Below are 20,260 nucleotides of genomic sequence, written 5' to 3'. Positions count from 1 at the left end.
TGCAAATACAGAAACATCCCCGAAACCAAACCAAACCGAACCGAACCGAGCCAAACCGAACCGAACTGAGCCGAACCTCCCAGCAGGCGTGAGGAAAGAAGAAAGAAAACCAAGTGTGGAGTGTCTGAGGTGCCGGGGGAGCAGGAGCTGCGTTTGGGAGCGCAGGGAGGGCACCCAAGCGCCCCTCGCCCAGCTCCTCCCGCGCCTGCGGCTCCGTCACCCACTGCCAGCTCCCGGCCGTGCCCACTTCACTTCAGTGGGCACAATGGGTCACTTTTCTCAGCACGTATCACATCAAGCAGAAAGTATAACCCCTGTCCTATCGCATTAGCAACGCAATTAGTGGCCACATTAGATGCTGCATCAGCACTTTTCCCTCAATCTTTTCATGTGGTTTGACCTTGAATCAACAGAGCCTATAATTAGAAGGATTCCACTTTCTTGTTATTTTTTAAGCTTAAAGTTCCCTGTTGTGACCTCGGAGAATATCCTTAATTATGCTCTGGCGCTGTGCCAAGCCTATGATGTATTGAATTAGAATATTTACCACCATCACCACTCCTCCAGTCTTGCTTCAGAGCAAGTGTTTATCAGCTGTTCCACGGGATCGGGCATTTGAGACCAACGAACTTTGAATCCCCTTTTACTGGGTTTCTCTAGTTACGGCTCCTCCAGTCACACTTTGACGAGTTGAGTATTTACAGCTTTTTATTTTAAAATGTGCATATACTACATATATTGTTTGCAGGCCCACTGATAAATGGAATTATCAGTAACTTTGCTGAGGCCCCAGCAAAGGTCCCTGCTGCGCTGGCGCGTGGTGCCGGGGTGCTGCGGGGCGCAGCACGGGCGGGAGCTGGCAGAGGATGAGCAGGCAGGGGGGTCCCCGGGGGGCTCAGCCCCACAGCTCCTCTGCCCGGGCTGAGGGGTCCGGGAGAGACCCGCCACGTGCAGTCAGCCACTGCGAGCCACTTCTCCTGGCAAGGAGTCACTGACCCGCGGCCAGTAAGTCGTTCAAGCTTCAGTTGTCCCTGGCCGGGGCTGGAAGGGATCCAGAGGGGGACTGGGAATGGCTGGGAGCCCGCTCTGGGTTAACTGGTAACTGTACAGCCAAGGAAGCATTTTTTTCTGTAAAATCCCAGTACTTGTCCCTTACCCAGCAAAACTGTCCCTGCGCCCGGAGCGCAACGCAAACTCACGCTGAGGCGGGGGAACGGCTCGGGATAAAGCAGCACGTCGTGGGCTGTCCCCGAGGCAAACGCGGAGTCAAGAGTGCTCGAGCTGGGAAATCCTAAATGACAAAACTGTCAAAGAGGCATTCAACGGCATCTTTTCCAAACCAGTCGGAAATTCCATCGTTTTATTGGGATAGGGTGAACAAAACAAAAATCACAAATTTCAATCTCATGCTGGGTTTTATCCGAATTTCCTGGAAGATGAAGATAGAGCCCAAGAAAGCGTTGCACAAGAAATGGGAGGCGAGAGGAGAGCTGCCCGTCTCCCTGCAGCTCAGCCCCCCCGGGGACTCGCTCCGGGCACCCCGGGAGGGTGCACAGGGGAGATGCAGAAATCCTGTGACGAGATGGATTCTGGTTTTGTCCCACTTATCTCACTTTTGACGTGAGTAGTTTCGGAAATGCAATAGGACAGGTCAGATTTCAGGTGGAATGGGAAGACATCTAGGAAGTGATGCACGCTGCCATGGAGTGTACTGGAGACACTGGGACTGGAGCCATAAAGCAGTTATTTTACCATCTTAATAGCTGATGCATCTCCTTAGAGCATCTTTTCATAATTGTTACACAAATAAATGTAGTTATAAATCCTGTTCCTGTGTTGCCTCTGACCCCAATCTACAGCCATCTAGCTTGGAAAGTACCAGGGTGAAATTCATGTAAGCCTTTGTTTTAATTGCAAACAATTCAAAGAAATCATTCCCTGCTGGGAAGTTGGCCTTTTATGTTGCTATTAAATGAAATTTTATTATAGCACGAATCTCACACTGCTATTCAATGGGGGTAAAGGCGTGAGCTGTGTTAAGGAAAAGAATTCAGCTGTTTTAGTTACTGATGGTTTGAAGATACGTTGCTTTTTAAAAACTCTAATGGTCTCATGGCAGGAAATGAATTTTATGGCAGTATTATTTTTTTTTTTTTCCCCTGAATACTAAGTGCATAGTCTTTACCACCCACCCACAGCCGAACAGAAGTATTTTTCACTGTTGCTAATTTAGGAAATACTTTGTCACAAGTTTGGTTAAATCCTGCTTTGGAAATCCATGACCCTGTTAGGCAGCACCCTGCCCCAGGGCCCCGAGGGCAGCGCAGCCCCTCCGAGGGGATTTGGGTGGCTCACGCCCCATCCCAGGCCGGGGGCCAAGGCTGGTGGGGGCTTTGCCCACCCAGCCCTTGGGCAGACACCCCACATCATGCAATCACACACACAAAAAAAGAACAAAACAAAAAATAAGCAATGCCTAAGGGACCGTTGCAAGGCTCCCCTGGCCATCGGGAGGGTCTGAGAGCAGCCGAGGGCCCGGCCAGGCTGGGACTCACGTGGGAACCCCCGGCGCTTTATCCCGCGTTTGACTCCCCTTCTGTCAGCAACTCGTCAGCGTCCAGCGTTCTGACAAGGATCAAACGGTTCGGAAACATCGCAGTGACAAAATCCATTTTAAACAGCTTCTAATTTTTTTTTTTTTTTTTTTCCCTAAATACACTTTGTGCTGGTTTTCGCAGCTGAAGTGTCCTGGCAGCTTTACGCCCGTCGCTTTGAGGGGTGCACAAGCCAACCTTTGGATTTGATTAGAAAACCGTGGTGGCAATTCCCTGCCAGCAAACGGACGCGGTGGAGGCCAGTGCCAAAGCCAGCAAGGTCTGGGAAACTCGAGTACAGACTTTCAATGGAACCGTTAATCTGAATTTAACTGCCAGAAGTTCTCCCACTCTAGAACTTAATCACAGCAGCAACTAGCTTTAGTATAATTTTTGCATACGAGGCGAATAACGAAAGCAACATAAATGAACTGACTCAGTTGTCAGACCCGATCCTTTCCAGGTACACAGCAAAAACTCTACAAAAGCATTTTGGAGCCATTTAATGAAAAAAGCAGAATTTTATTATATGATTTCTGTCCATTATTCGGCATTGCTGTAAATGGCTCACATTTACTGCAACTTCTGTACAGATGTGTGGCTTTGTATTACCAGAACAGCAAATTTAAATGAAAAAATAAATGTTCAACAATTCCACACAAGCTTTTACAGTCCAACATTTCACTGAGTAGGTGAAAACTACAGACTTGTTACTACAGAATTATTCAGCATGAATAAAAAACTACAACTTTTATTTTTAAACAGGAGTCACTGGTTTAATTTTTTTATGCTGTTTAAAATTACTGTGATAAAAATAATGATTTTTTTTTTTTTTTTTTTAATAATGCCATACACCGGTATGATATAGGATTTGTCCCCAGTATATATCTTTTGTTTAATATACAAAATAGAATAATGACACATCGCTGACTCTATGCTGTTATGCAAGTTAGTTTGGAGGTGGGGGATATTTTCATACACACAGCCTTTCATCAGAAAACGAGTGCCTCTTGCTGTTTTAAAGAGGCCCTAACCCTTTCCTGAAAATTTGGTTCCTATGTGATGGCTCAGCAACACCTGGTTGCAGACTGGACTAAGGATAGAGCTGAACTAGCGTATAATACATACGATCTCGAAAACCCTCCCTCGAAGGTGCGACCCCGACGTCCTCACTCGCTGCAGTTCGACTACGGGCAACAGGGTTTAGCTGATGCTCATCCAGGCACTTCCTCCCGTTTTCTACCTTTTCCCGGGAAAATGGCGAGGTGGTTTTTTCGGCTTCAGCTGGCACCTCCTCCTCCCGGGCCCCCGGCCCTGCCCAGCGCCGTGCCCCCCGCCGCCGGCCGCCCCGCGCGGCGCCGTGCACTTTGTGATAAGGCACTGAAGAGACAAGTCAGAATTCTCCCTGCTTTATCCAGAGTGCAGATACTACCCACTGCTACAAGGACTACGGATACACAGAACACGGACTTCTCACTCCCTACTAAAGCACTACATATTCTTAATTGTGAAGTTTAAAACTCAACGGCACATACAGGACGATTGCTTTCTTCTAGCATCACAGTTTCCTTTTTTTTTTTTTTTTCTTTTTTTTTTTGTCCTTAAATCCATAAACTAAAAAATGAATATACAGGCATATAGACAAACAGGGGATAGAGAGCCTCTTTTCTCCTATCTTCTCAGTTCAAGGTGGTGACAATTTGTTCGTGTTCACCATAGTTACTTTTCTGCTGGCAAAAAAAACAAAAAGAGTTTTGTATCTTTGTGTACACAAATGCACAAACGTTCGCACACGTGCACGCCTGCACACCCACACGCTCACTCTTACACCCAAGCTCAAATTGAGGTATCTGGGGATGCAATTTTAAAAATATTCGCCAAAGTAAAAACAGTTTTCCTTTTAACTGAAGAGCCCACCTGAAACCAAACAGTATGAAACTCCTATCTGTATCTCAAACAGGTCGCGTGAATATTTTCATTGAGTTGGGTTGAAAGTTATAATCAAAATACTGAACTTTACCTTAACTGTTACAAAATGTACATAATCTTTACAGATCAAAGAGAAGAGAATGATTACTTTTTTTTTTATTAAAGATGATATTTTACTCCAAAGTACTGAATATAGTATCTTTTTTTTTTTTTTTAATAGGTATAACATTCAAAAAGAGATTTAAGAAAGGACGAAAATTTAGTTTCCTATTTCATTTGGAAACAAAAACTTTTGCTGAACAATAGAAATGTACTAGTGTATTGTGAACAACCTATGCGCTATATTTACATATTGCTGGTACCTGTATGCCTATTATTGCCAAATCTGTTGAGCTGTTTTTGCTGTGGTAGGTGAGGCTGTATATGAAATTAACCCCGTATGTTCAAAGCTGTATGTATGCATGCGCACACACGCATCTTTCCAGCTTACATTTTTTGCAGCGGAGGTCCGATTGAGCAACGACTCGTGAATGGTAACCCACCATACAGATAGGAGTATTCCATCCAAGCTCCAACTTGAATTTTTACACAGTGATTTGAGAAACATAAAATCAACCCTAAAAACACCCACGGAACACAGGTTTTCCTTTCTAAACAGAGAACTTCTTTGGATACTAAACACCGATGCCTTCAGCACTACCTCCAGACAAACCACAACTTGTACGGGTTACCATTCGACATATTTGTGACCCCTACAAAAAATATAATTACATGTATCATGATAAAGCGATCTGTCATCTAAAAATCATCCTTATTATACACTATACAAGCTATTTTACAATCATTTAATAAATTGCTTTTAAAGCTGCAGTAGCCCTTCCCTTCTTTTCTCGGATCAGCGAATATACCGATTATACATATTTGAAACTATAACTAAATATAAAAATATATTAGGTTTTGTACTTTATCAGAGGATCTTTCTCTTTTCTATTACACAAATAATCTGGCCACTTTGAGTAAAAATCAAATTTTAGAGTGGCTTCGTAAATATTTAAATTTTGAGATACAGAAAATTGTTAAGGTGCACGTAGAAAAGGCTACTACAGCTTCTAAACGTTTTAAAATATAGTTATCAATGGCAACGAGGAGAAATTCACAAGACCTATGGTAGTTTTATGGCACGCCAGTAATTCGATATGAAGGGATGCAGCCTTGCAAAGACGGAAAGTTTGACGTACGACTCTAAGACCACAAAATCAGTAGCGGAGCTTTCCTGCTCGCCGGGAGAGAGGATGAGCGAGCCGGGGGCAGGTGGAGCTGTGAAATGGGTCCGTAACCACGCGCGGGTGGAGTCTGTGTCCAGAGCTGCAGCCAGCGCAGCCGCCCTGCTGCGCTGCCTGCGTGGCGCAAACGCCTCGCCGGAGGAAAGGCTTCTGGAATCGACACAAGAAAAGAGAACAAAACCAAACCACTGGGCATAATTACATGTCTGCCTCTTAAGTCAATGGTATTTTTCCATATATACTTGTATGATGATAGATTTAAGTGTATAGAAAATGTGAGTTTCTCCACACAGAAGTAAACTTTTCTTAAGCTATGCATATTTTCCTGAAAATTTCCTGATGGGCAGTCAGGACTGATCTTCTTGGCATCAATGCAGCCCATGACTCTTATAGTTATGGCTGTTGCATTATATGCAAAAATCAGGCTTTTTTTTTTTTTTTTTTTCAATATATAAAATAACCTGCTCATTTGCATCCAGTTAGGACTGGGTTAATTTTCTTTGAATCTGCATATCCAACACTTTTGCACATATACCAAAAGTATTTGTTTCATTCGCATCTATTTAAATTAGATTTGAGAGTGTTCTCCCACCCACCTCGGCCCTTAAAAAATGTCAAACTTTTACGGTCACTTTGACAGTTCAAAGCTATTAGGTTAGAAAAGCCCAACCCATTTTCACATGAATATACTCAAGGATTACTGTCTAGAGGTCATTTAGGAAAGCTACGAGCTGCCCCACCTTAAAAAACCAGCTGTACAATAGGCATCTTGAAGTATTACAAAAAAATTATGTAAGAAAAAATGAACAAGCCTAGTTCACGGTATATAAAGTTAAAGGAAATTGCTAAAACCAGACAGTAATAGCTATAAAAGGCACAACTTCCCTTTTCTGATATACACTTGTAAACTTTCTTCAGGTTACATGCATAAACCAAAATGCTACCTTAACTTTAAAAAAAAAAAAAAAAAAAAATCCAGAACACTTTACTAAAAAAAAAAAAAAAAAAAAAAAAAAAAAGCCTAGAAAATTGTCTCCAGCCAACTGCAGAAATCAATTAGCAGAATGTTCGTGTAACAGCCTCAGATCTTGTCACCGGTGGTTTTGATGCTTCCATGGATGTTGCACGAGGGGAGAGATACAATTTCTGACAAGTAAGATTCATTTTCCTTTCTCCCCAACTATTTACCAAATGTGAGAAATCCGCTGCTTCTATAGCCTAAATCTTGGCCCTCTGTAAACCACATGTAGTGCATAATTACAAAACGAACACCGCTGCAAGGACAAAATTAACAAGTTCTGTAGGTTTTCTCTTTACAAAAAAAAAGCTATCATTTGATGTTTTCTTAAGGCAACCCTTTTGTATTAAGGCAGTCACTTTTGATGAAATAAGAGCTTCTTGATATTTCCATTTGAATATTTTGGTATCTGATTGCTGATGATTTCTGCCAACATTTCTGGGAACTCAATACTCGTGGATTTATCCAAAAATGTCTGGAAGCAAAAGCTCAGAAGATTTTCAACCACCTACAAGTGATAAAGCAGAGAATTACTTTCACACGAATACATACAGAAGAACTATTACCCTACATCCTTCCTCTTCCTCCCTAAGCTCTGCCTGCATGGGCAATGCTGCGGCCCAGGGCGCACACGCACAGCTATCCCCATTTTAATCAGTAAGTCTTGTAAATGCCGTTCTAATACAAAAAAGGGAACAAATCATGCAAGGTCTTTACAAATACTGAAAGGGTTTTCTGTTGATTCCCATTCTAGCATATAAGTAACATACATACGGATACGCTTAATAACATCCTTCCAAGTGCTTGGTAGGCTAAAAAGAAAACAAAACTTTGAGGTCTCAAAGTTTCCCTTGCCTCATCCAGCTTAAAGACTGCTTGGGCTACTTGGACCTTTATGCATAATTTAGAGTACATACAGACTGAATTCTGAAATTCCTTTCAAAATTAGACTGCTACTAATACTAAAAATAGCACTGATGCGTTATTTTAATGCAATTTCAAACAATTCCCTAGATTCTTGAATAGTTTGAGATAATACTGTTTCTAAACTTCACATCGCTGCTACTACTGCAAAATCATTGACAGTTTCTGAGTTCCTTAATTTTAAAGCAAGATAATTTTTACAAACTAAAGAGACTAAAGATTATATTAAGTATAAAATTAAATCGCTGTGGAGTCCACTGCAAAAGCAGTCTGAAAGCACCACGTTCACCTCTTTCAATTAGCCTTTGGTTATACAGTAGGGGAGCACGACCACCTCTGCCCTGCCCCACCCGCATAAGTATCTCTCTAAATAAAAAGCTAGAGGAGATTACTGTCATATCCCCAAACTTATTTATCTGGAACGTCTACAGCATCCCTTTAAGAACTTACATCATGCATAGAGTCCAACAGTTTAGTCAGTTGATAAAATCGCTGCCAGTTCTGGCTTGAGTTCCCTTCTCTTTTCACTATGGCCTTTCCCAGCTCTTTAATGTATGTCATGCGAATTTCTTCAAACAAAGATTGACTCTTCAGGCCTTCCTTGGGAACTGTAACATTGATACAAACCTTTAAGACATTATACATCTATGAATTGTGTCGTTATCTAAGTTCTCTTACATCAGTTTCACAAAAATGACCAGAAGAAAAACAACTTGGACTTAATGAAATGACAGCTGAGAGACAAAGACAGAGAAACTGAGACGGATGGCTAGTTGAATGAATAGCATAGGACTGCTGGCAAAATAAAAATAAAAAACCAAAACAAAACGTAACCCAGAAAGAAATGGAGGAAAGGGAACCAGACCATGGAGGCAACAACACTAAGCCCTGGGAGTGCCCTGAAGAAGAACCACCAGGGTTGGAGCTCCTGTATTCTCAGTGTCTGGGGAAATGTGACAGTGGAAAGAGTCTATAAAAATTCTGTCTGCTGAGGGAAGAGGAAGGGCAGGATCACAGGATGGCTTGGCTTGGAAAGGATCTTGAAAGATCATCTAGTTCCAAGCCTCCTGACATGGATCAAATAACGTGTCCGGGCAAGGCTGTCCCAGAGTCTGGTCAACAAGCTGACTGCCCAAGTCAGGGTGGACTCGGGTCTCACGTAGAGCTTCTCACAGCAGGGATGGGACATCAAGATAGCGCTAGACAGACAGGGAGCTATGGGCTAGAAACCCAAGGTGTGGGGACCAAGGCCCGTATTCAGACTCAGATCTATGTTAAGTCCCTGTGCCCACGTTCTCTCCTACTAGGATGGTCCTAAAGGCCAAGGACTAGTAAACGAATGGGGACAAATCAAGCATATGGACTCCAGTGGTCCCTAAGATGACTGAAGCCTTTGATTACCTTGGTGAAGTGAACGGAAAGAGCTGAAGATAAGAGACAGAGCTGAGATAAAGCTGACAAAGCAGAAGAGGAGGAAAGAGGCCACTAAAGGACGCTCCTTTCCTTACAAAAATCCAACCCTCGCTACACCGTCAGCATCTGGGAAATGTTGGGGTGAAGTATCTTGCCTGCCTTGCCTACACAGGAGATGACAACATGTCAACTGCTGCTTCAGTAATTTAAATGGAAAAGGTCTGCGGGTTATGTCTATGTGTGAGCTACGTGTCTAGACCCGCATGGGATTCCTGTTTTACTCCTCCTCCTCTTCTCTTGGAAAACTTACATAGAAACACAATAAACATAAATTAAAATTGTGAAGTCATGGATTAAAAAGCTATACAAATTTCAGCCATTCAGTTTTGAGAAGTTCCACAATGTACCACTTACACAATTGTATGTACTTGAAAAGAAATGTGAAAATATATTGTCTTTCACTGTAAATATAACAAAGAGGCCTTCTGCTGGTTAATGCCAGTGCTTGCCATACTTCACTCGTGAATGGGCTTAATTCTACGAGTGTTGCCTCTTCACCTTTTCTGCCATGGAAACTCCTTTAAGGAAATTTCCAATTCCTGTAAGGAAAGTTGGCCTATACCGCATCCAAAACACTTGAGGAATTTTTGGGAGAGATTTCAGAAACTGCTTTAAATCGGCAGTTTTGGGGAAGTTTCAAGTTCCTACAAAGCCCACGTCAGCGTGGAGCTGAAAGTTTCCTCTGAAAAGAGCCCTTGTCCCAGTTCTGGCCTTGGCAGGCGAGGCTGGGCCGGTCCTTGCCAGGCCGCCGAGGTGCTGGGCCCGGGGGGGAACCGGCGATGGCAGCGTCCTGTGCCCAGCACCCCCCTTCACCCCGGGGCCGCGCAGCCCCGGGCTGCCAGATCCTCCTGCTTTCAGGAGGGAAAAGCCCAAAGCTACCAAGTTCTCATTTGTTTTATAAGAATTAATGCTGTTGTTTCCTGGGAATGCTAAAGATAAGGAACGTTTGAGCCCTCGGTGTAATGAACCGTCTACAATTTGTAAAACTATGTGTTTTTAATCATGTAGAAGTACTGTGCTGAAAAATTTTCACCTGCGTTGCCGCTCTTACTGATACTTTTAAAGCATATTAGTATACCTGTCACTGCACTAAAACAAAAATAACCTCCTGTCAAGCAGAAGCAGCAAAGGCTCCAGGAAATCTCCCGTCGCTGCCTCAGATGCAGCTCTCCCCGTCCCGCGGGTACCGGGTTTTCTCCAGGACTGGCACATGCTGCAACTGCTCAGACAGCCCGAGGGGCACGGCGAGATGCCCGGCTCACCCCCCCCAACACGCTCTTTACTACTGAGCATCCCTGGGCTGCAGCACAGGCAGGGCTACAACCGAGCTTCTGCAGGCAGCTACAGCCCTGCCAGGCACGGAGAGAAAACCATCACCTGCTACCAGTGAGTATGAATACAGGGTGAAAATAGCACTGCGCTCCGTCCTGGTGCACTTCTGTATATTCTGAGAAGGACGGCTCTGACAGTGCAGTACAGACAATAGGATTTTACTACGCCGTGACTTGTTTTAACTAAAGCATATCCTATCAAAAGACATAAAAACCATCACGTAGCATATTAGATAGCTTTGGTATATTACATAAATCCATTTTATGATATCTGTCATAAAGCTACCATGTACTTTTTAGATGCAAATACAAAAAGCTGTAGTTGTACTTAGCATTTTTAAAATAAATTCTGAGGGAGTTTAATATTTTTTTTAGGGGAAACCACTTCACTGGATCAGAACGTCCTTGCAGGTGGTGGTGGTTTTTTTGTTTTGGTTTTACTGCTGTTTTGTTTGGGTTTTTTTGTTTGTTTGTGTCCTGGGTTGAGTGAGTGGTGGAGTGTTTTGGTTTCTGTTTGTTTTTAAAAGTATTTTATGGGCACGGAGTTCTTAACTTTGCCCTTTTCTTTGGGCCCTGAACTCCTCAGCCAGTTTGTGGTTTATATATTTGTGAAGAACTTCAAATTGCAATTTTGAGTTAGGCCCCTCTGTTGGACTTGGGAAGTTTTGAACACAATCCATAATATGTTAGCACGAATGTCTTGTATCTGCTAAAAGCAGAATTCCCTTTACTAAGCCCATTCGATCAGGTGCCAAGCAGAACATTTTGACTTTCCTTTGCTATCAGATAGCTAAACCCAATTTTAAACTACACGTGCACACTTGTAATACTGGCAAGTCAAACTTACATTGTTCACACATGTATTTAACTATTCACCTACTTGTAGAGAGGAGAAGCAACGTTTTCATGCAGAGATACTCTTCATATGAGACTTGAAGCCGTGATAGCTCTCGGGCAACCATAAGCATATGTTTGCATTGTTCATACATACAGGGTAGATTCATTCTCTGCCTGGGAAATAAGAGAATAAAAATTAGTTTAGTGTATAGCTATCTAAAAATTAAATCTAAGTTTTTCCACACTTCATTCAAGAGCAGTGGGGGCTGTAGAGGCAGATGACAAACTACTACGTGATCTATCTCGCAGCAAAACAGCCCTTGGCTTCCTCCAGTGAACCCACTCAGGGCAATCGCCTCCGTCACCGCGTGTAAGCACTGGCCTAGAATCGCAGCCCCGGGGGAGCGTGATGTATGGAATCCTGGCGTCAAAGGCAGCCAGCCCACCAAGGACTGATCAGTAAGCTCTTATCAACAGACAACACGTAACAGTTCCTCGCAGACTTGACGTAAAAATCAAGTTCAGGCACCGCGTAACAAACTTGTTAATGTCTGGCAGCTCCAAAGTATTTAATCCATATAAAGAAACACGGTGGCATACTGTACCATGAGATGAGATTTCTCTAATTCTTCCAATAGCTCTGAAAAGTCCACCTAAATTTACCACATATTTGATCACTAGTGATAGAATCAACTTGCCATAACTTCTTGATTTTCAAAGTGACTTTTTACTTCTATTCCTTTGACATTCTTGAAAAGATGCCTAGTATTGCAATTAAATTTTGTTACCTTTAGAATAATATAAAAATTGTATTATAATATATTATAAATATAAGAAAACTTAATAATAAGGTTTCTAACCATAAATGGAAAGATATGTTGACAACCAAAGGAAAATCTTGGAAAGCACTTACTTGGAATCAGAATGACAAAACATTATGTATTTATAAATATATAATTTTATTTCCTTTTATTTTTTCTATTTTAATGAAACACTGCATCAAGACAGGAACTCCTCCTTTTATTTAGTACCTCACTTGATGCAACAATCCTCTTTACATGTGCTTTTATAGTTGGTTACTGTGAATACTGCAGAATTACAGTTTTGGGTGGGAAATAAACAAGAACAGATTAATTCTGAAGAGTGCAAGAGAGATTTATGCATTTCCATGTAAACTTTTGTAGTGAAAAAGACAGGTAAAATAGTACGTTTCAAATGCAATGACTACACCATCTCTCTACAGTGATGCTAGCAATTTATTTCTCGTTAATGGTGTGTCACCTTTTCTAAGACATCACCAATTGAATATTATAATCTAAACAAAGACACTGATAAAATTGAATCCCAGTGTAAGCTAAGAGTAAGATCTGATTATGAAGCTACACTAATTCATCCAAAGCTGCTATCATTTTCCAGCTCTCCCTTTCTTATCCCTGCAAGAGAATTATATAATGTACCCTCATCACAAGCATCCTAAGAAACCCTAAGTGAAAGCAAGACAACACACGCACCTTTCTCAAGGTGCAAAAACCTGAGAACAACGGGAATTCAGATCAGTTTTGAATGACAGAGAGAAATACAAGCTATTGAAACTGTATTAAAAGCAAATCAAGCAGAAGTCTAAAAGCCTGTTATTTCCGAATGCATGCGGTGGGACAATTCCTTCTGAGTGCAAGAGGACTATGTGCAGTGCTGCCTTATACACAGATGGTATCTACAGCTGTACGTGTGCAGGCACATACACGACCCTAGGAACACTGGCATTGTGTTAGACTTTCAATAATCAAGGAGTAACCGTGAGAATACGAAGTGCACCTGAGGTAAGTTGCGTGAAACAGGAGTAAGTGTAAGATGTTCAGTTGTAGGATGTTTCCCAGGGCACTTGACACAAAGCCACTAGTTGGCTGTTTGGCAAATTTTCTCCCAACCTCTCTGGGTTGTAGCAAAGGGCATCTTACACATTTCAAATTGAGTAATTTAAACCCATTCTATGACAGGGCTCAGCAGTTTTCCTCGTGTGAAACTGCTACCATTTCTGGGCAAAAGGTTAAAATAAACATTATGAAACGCGTCAGCCTGTCATTTATCTTTATCTGCTGTAAGTGCAATCACATCCGCAAATCTGAGAACCTACAGGGAGACACGCAGGTTGTTGGTCATGCCAAGGCTACGCAAATTGCAGTTCTCCAAAACCGAGAGTAAAAACGCAGCCCCGCTCCCTTCAGAGAAGCCCGAGAGCGGGGATGAGCTCTGGGCCGCGCTCCGCTGGAGCAGGAGGGGAGCTGATCCACTGCGCAGTCCTCAGCCGCTGGCCGAGGCTCTGGGACAAGGTCCCAGACATTCCCCCGCAGATCTCCGGGCCAGCGCGCTCCTGTCGAGCTCCCTGCCCCGGGCTTTGGGAGAGATGGCTCGCTCAGCGCCACCGGTCCCCCCCGGGATGCATTTAGAAACTTATGAATTAATTAGGAGTTAATTCACCCGACACATAAACCAGATAGAATACTTAAGCTAGGTACTATACCTAGCTAACTAAAATAGATAATATACTTAGCGATGGCATCACACATGATTCCTTCTTAGCAGAAACTACAGAACCGTCGTGACTTTGTGGAGCCTTCAAGCACAGCTCTGGTGCTGGCCAGGGCTGCCCGCACCCCACGGGAGCTGGGGGGGCCAGCGCCGAGGCCTCGGGGAGCACCCGCGAGCTCCCTGGAGACACGGGGCGGGTGGCAGCAGTTCAGGGCTTTTGCAATTTATATTAACGTCAATAATTGCGACTTGAGCAGCTGACTAAGGGCGTTTTAGAGCTTTTGAAGTGATCCTGCGTTAGTGATTGTAAATCTAGTCCGATTTGAACTGCCTTCTTTTTCTGTATCTAATATTCCTCTGCTTCCGTAGCCAGCTACCTCAGAGACAAAAACATGCAAGTCGGGCACTGGCTGTAAGTCTTAGCTCTATGCAAGCCCATGTCACGTACACGGGATGTACATAGGCATTCTGTGTGGGAAGCATGTTGATGATAAAAGCATGTGATGATTTTCAACACTGCTGTGAGTCATTCAGTTCAGCTAAGTCTATGAAAGAATAAAGTCAGTAAACAAGATGCTGGTATTCTGAAAAACAGATGATACCGGCTCCACAGAATTAGTTACAAAAGAATGTTCAGAAAAAATTCTGGGAATAAGAGAACAGATAAAACATTGACTTATAAAACTGTAATCACTTGTTATTTTCCTTCTATTCAAATAACACCAATACAGACATTCTGTATGGCATGTAATATTGTAAGGACAAACGAGACCAAGGAGTTGACCTCAAACCTAAGAAGAGCAAAGAGTGAAGATGATGAGCATGCAGACCCAAAAACCTGACACAGAGCTTCCAAGAACTTATTTCTAAAGCTAGGCAGCAATTAAATGGCCTTTGCTACTTGATGAACACAACTGTGCAATAGTTACTGTTGCTCACTGTAATTTCAGATACGTAACTAGAGGCCTAAAGCTGATCTAGTAATAGTGCCAGTTCCAACAAAAGCATGTTTTGAGTCACAAATTGTGGAAACAGTTATACAATACTGCAAAATCACCAGTTTATACAATCTCAAAATACTAAATGATGGTCTAAAGCGTAAGACTTATTAAGCTGCCAAACTTTTCAACAACTTGAATTGAGGTTTTTTTGGTGTGTGTATGTATCTATAAAAAGATATATATATTATATATGAAACTGCCAGCTGATACAGACATACTTCCATAAAAAAAAAAAAAAAAAGTAATTCTTGTTTTCAAATGTAAAATGATGAGCTTACTGAATAGCCACACACTAATCCATTAAAGTATATTATTTCTACCCAGAAATGAGGTATAGAAATGTAAATCTAAAATTTCTCCAAAGCCTTAAAATAACTTAAAATACATTTTTGCTCCTCCCTTGATGAAGAGCTCAATAAGGCTCCCCTCTCCCCCTGACCTGGCTGGAGATGAAAACCCATCAACGGCTGCTCTGTAGTTCCTCCCATGCAGCGAATTAGCCGGGGAAGGAAATACCAGTTTTACACAGCAGAGGACTAAGGCGGGCCGACGCAGTGGCAGCTTCTCCACTGCCCGGGGTGGAAAGGGGGTCGGGCAGGAATGGCCACCCACCAGATTATTGACCGTAAGGGAGCACCGAGCGCTTCCCCTCGGCCTGCCCAGCTTCACCGGCGCCAGCACGGAGCCCTTGGAGCCCTTGGCACCGTCCCCCCCCCGTGAGCTTCACCCCCTCGGCGGGCGAGCATCCGCGGCACAGCCCGCCCAGCTCCTGCCGCCCCGGCAGGGAGAGAGGGGAAGAGGCTTTATTCCTGGGCCAACTGGAATAGCCAGGAGTTCGGAAAACATGGAAGCAGGAGGAATGATGAAGTGACCTGCATTCTTGCGGCAACGATAGCTGGATCTTCAGAAACTCATCTTTCCTGCTTTTTGGCTTTGTAGACAAACAAATGCAGCGCACGTGTGTGAGGTGAAAACAATGCTGTGTATATGTATGGTGAAACTTTTAGCACTCAACAACCACAATGGGAAAGAATTTACTTTCATACCACAGTAACTTTATAATCCACCCTACCCAACCCTATCAAATATTATTAACTTAGGATATGTGGTAAACGTTATTCAAATACACTGGATGATTTTATTTTTGGTCCGTCCTGTGTCCCCCCCACATACCCCCTCCCCCTTAAATGACAGAAGTACAGACATAAAAATGGAATATTCAATAAATATTATATTTTTAGGAGAAGACTGGTCAAATGACCAGGCTGCCAGCTTAAGAAGAACAGAGTTTAATTCCCTTTCCCACCACAGACTGAATCGATGATACTTGGAAAATTCAATTATAGGGGAACCTACAATGGAACTAATGAATAGTGGCATTCAGCACTACCACAGCTAAGGCTACCTGAGCACTAAGCAAAACAAATCTGCTGATTTCTGGGAAGCTTTCTGTGCATTCATGCTAAGATATTTATAAACACTAAGGATCTGTCAGCTGAAAATGTAGCATGACAAACCTCTTATCGAGTTAGGCAGGTTCTTTCTGTACAGCCCAGCTACCCGCAGTTGCCTGAAAAGTGTCGACATGAGCTAATGGATCTTGCTACTCCATGTAAGTAACTAAACAGGAATAGTACTGGACAGGGTTGGTGCGAGGATAAATGCATGAAATACTGATGTTGCTCAGATGCTTGAGCAGATGCACAAAACTAAAGAAAGTCTTAATAACCTCATAAAGAATTCAATGTAAAAAAAATATTTTGCACTTATGTCCATTTAAAACACTTGGAGAACCCTTCAAAGATAAGAGTTTCTCTTCCTGAAGCTGAAGACACTGGATTGTACCAAACCTGAGGGCAAGACTTTCAAGCTCAGAAACTGAATAAAAGAAAGGGCATAAAAACCAAAGAAAACTCGAACAGAAGCCCTCACTTCCCAGTAACCATACGACTAACCCAGCGGAAGGTGCCGCACGCCCTGTTGCCCTGTGCTGCTCCCCTGCCCCAGCAGCAGCTCCGCCGCCGCGCTCTCGGCAGCACAGATAAAGCATTACCCCCTTCTCCGCGGCCCCTACTCAGTGCCTTACTCTGCACTCACAGCCCCGAACCTCACCCGCTACGCTGCTGCAAGCTACACGCAATGCTGGCACAAAGGAAGCGGTCTGAGACCAACTCGAGTTAATTGCTGTAATGGAGATACAAAGGAATATAAAGAAATAAGGTGATTGTAAGACGCCTGTCTGTTCCATTTCTTTATTTACATTGTACCTAATAACACCTATGCTTTTCTTATGATACTCCTGAGGGTCAATTGTTTAGAAGCAAAATTAAAGGGTTTTTGGGGGTGAAAAGTAGGCCAAATATAGTTTTAAAAAATCATACTAGTTGAGATTTGAACACGTGCAATTCCGTATACACAGTGAGGTGTTTATCACTCATAGCATAATGTGATACATACAGTTTTGTTTGATGTACAGACTCAAATTACACAACAGAATTGACAGTCCATCCACGTAAATATTTGCCACTATTTTGTAAGGCTGAACTGATACAAGCCTGCGTGAGGGGCTCATGTGAGACTTGGAAGTTTTTGCCAACTCTGCAACTTGTTTATGGTGCCATTTAAAAAAACCAAGTCCATCCTCAATCTAAAGGCTGTGGCTTGAAGAGACAGAAGACCTCCTGAAATTACTGTATGCTAACAGTATGGGTAGACATACAATTCTGTTCTAGTTGCCCACTGAAATGATGCTTTGAAACCGCAATTAATAGATATGAAGCCAGAAAAATTCCTAGTTACAAATTAAAAACGTTCATATAAAGAACAGACCTGTAGAAATGCCATTTTCAGATCTCAAAAATTACAAGTTTGAACAACTTACACCTCTTCAACTGCATGCAGAAATCTGAAACTACTGAACAGGAAGGCAAAAAAATCTGATGCAGACAGCTTCAGTTAACTGTTTTTACATGATCCTAGATTTCGGAGAGTCAAAATGAAGGTTCTGATTCTGTTACACTCAACACCTATGACTAGCCGTATTTAGTGGAATCCAACTTTAAAATTTATGAGGAAAACTCCATTTTTTTCCTATTATTGCAGAGAATTCACTGTAACATTATTAAATATTACAATTGGTTTTAGAATTGTCAAATAATGGAGTTGTTTTGACTTTTAGAGGCTGCTACTTTACCTATTTATTTTATAATGGTTAGCAGGTTTTAATAAGTATCTGACTCTTATAACGAATAAAGTTAATTTATTACTCTATCTTGGACCTGCTTCTAGAATACCTAAAACACAAAGCAAGAGCTCCAGGGGAGATGGTGGGAAGCAGTTGCTTGGGTGAAAGATCACCAAAACGCGTCCCAGAAAGCAGCGCTGAGTAAATCCCCCGACCGGTTTTCAGGGGATATGATGTGCAGCAGCAGCATCTTCCCAACGCCGGCTCAAGCAGCGGGAGCGGCCACAGCTGAGCAGTAAAACCCAGGCGCATTTTTCGCCTGCTGTCCCCGCCGTGTCTCTTCCCTCTCTCTTCCCCCGCGGCGCTGCCCCTCCGCCTCTCCCGGCGGCACCGCGCTCAGTAACCCTCTCGTAACTCATGCAGGGGTTTTATGTATTATTCAGTACTTGTCATGTTTAACTCAGAGGTGGCTGTATTTTATTGATGAATGGTACATAAAAAGTTACGACCAGGGAGTTTTATGGGGAACCTGTAGCACACTGGAGAAGAAATTGCAGTTCCCTCAGTCTGCATATTTTATTGAAAACAAATGTCATTCTGATAAACAATTTATGCACCAAAACTGTGACTGGAATGAATTTGAGAATTAATATTTAGTATAATAGGATTACACGTGCATTTTTTTAAAAAAAAAGTACCAACACATACTTAGCTATAAAGCCCTGCGGTTTTGACCCATAGATAAAACAGCAGGAGATCTCTGACTTAAAAGCAAATTAGATGATATTACACCTATTAGAGACAACATCACATATTTCAATTCTACCACACAGAGACTACTTTCCTCCAGAGACATATTCTAAGAACTTTAATAAATGTAAACATACAGATGGGCCCATACCTGTCATCTGATCCTCACCCTTTTTGAAAAATGATTATTATAAAGAAATTATTACAGTTTATAAAAGCCTGGACAAATATTTACACTGAAAAAAATAAAGGTAATAAACATGAAAAAGAGTGGTCTAAAATGTAAATGGCTAATCTCACAGAAAATGGACCAATTATATTTTTTTAAACAGAAAAGATTTGTGAGATCTGATACTGAAGAGCAATAGAAACGAAAATAATAAGGCTACTGTCTCAAAGCATGTCAAAGTGATTAGTACTGCCTCCATTTTAAAGACAGAAAAACAGAGACATGAATAAAACCTTGTCACTTGCATCACTTTTAAAATTATTTCCAGTGAGTCTGTGATGCTAAAAGCCATTCTGATTGTATGTGTCAAAGGCCATGTATTCATATTTATTAGTTTTAGTCCCCCCAAACAGACTGTGCCATTTCATGAAAAAATAAATGGCAAATCCATAGTGATAGCATCATATTAATTGAAATCTGCAGGTGGGTAAACTAGGTTTTGAATGGTTCTGACCAGCAACCTTGAAGATTTACATCCTCAGAATATTTTCAGCAAGTAATTCAAATCACAGACAAAATGCCTCAACAGGCTTTATAAATATTCCTAGCATCGCTGGAATTGCAAGACTGAAAGATCCCTTGAAAGCTCTGTTACTGACCACGCAGACACTCTCCCACCTGCCCGAAAAGGTGGCTTTTTAAAATGTGAGCCGAAGGACACGATTGCTAAAATAGCTTCAAAGTAAAAGGCAGGAGAGAGCCCTGTAAAAGGTCCGTCGGGACCGATTCCTGAATCCATCCCAGCAGGAGAGGGTTTAGGTGAGTGTTTGCTCTCCAGACTGGAGGCAGAAAGGCAAAACCTAACCCGAGCTGCTACCACACCTTTGAAATAGTATACGGAAAGTAACAGAACTATGCATATTTCTGTGCAAGATGTTTATCCCCACTGCATCTCCAATTAAGCCTTCTGCCCGTCACCTCAACAATCCTGAATTCCTTCTTTCACTCCTCTGCAACACAGAATTACTGCACAACACGGATTTGAAAAATGGAAGGAAAAATTATGCGTGCTGAAAGAAAAAAGATGTCCAAATATTCTAGCAAATTCAACTTTTCTCGAAAATTCCTAATGAAGTTCAACAAGAAAGTATAAATCAGACAAGTTTTTCCATTTGTAACCTTGTCTTTTTAGTCAGATTTTAATCAGGCTCAGATAGGAACGTTTAACTGAGAACTCT

The 20,260-nt window shown here is 42.2% G+C and overlaps 1 protein-coding gene across 2 annotated transcripts in view; it reads right to left on the bottom strand.

Moving 5' to 3' along the window:
• Positions 1-3,095: 3,095 nt before the first annotated feature.
• Positions 3,096-20,260, bottom strand: part of NR3C1 (nuclear receptor subfamily 3 group C member 1) — a 74,059-nt gene continuing 56,894 nt past the window's right edge. For both annotated transcript variants that reach the window (XM_033006005.2, XM_033006008.2), the window contains exons 7-9: positions 11,433-11,563; positions 8,199-8,356; positions 3,096-7,332 (exon numbers count right to left, since the gene is read on the bottom strand). In XM_033006005.2, coding sequence (XP_032861896.2) covers positions 7,180-7,332; positions 8,199-8,356; positions 11,433-11,563 — 442 coding nt within the window. In that variant the 3' untranslated portion in view covers positions 3,096-7,179. The remainder of the gene's footprint in view (positions 7,333-8,198; positions 8,357-11,432; positions 11,564-20,260) is intronic.

Source organism: Tyto alba, unplaced genomic scaffold (assembly GCF_018691265.1).
Source record: "Tyto alba isolate M040663 unplaced genomic scaffold, T.alba_DEE_v4.0 Super-Scaffold_17, whole genome shotgun sequence".
Classification (NCBI taxonomy): Eukaryota; Metazoa; Chordata; class Aves; order Strigiformes; family Tytonidae; genus Tyto; species Tyto alba.
Note: the sequence above shows the minus strand (reverse complement) of the source record. Positions and strands in the feature narration are given on the sequence as shown.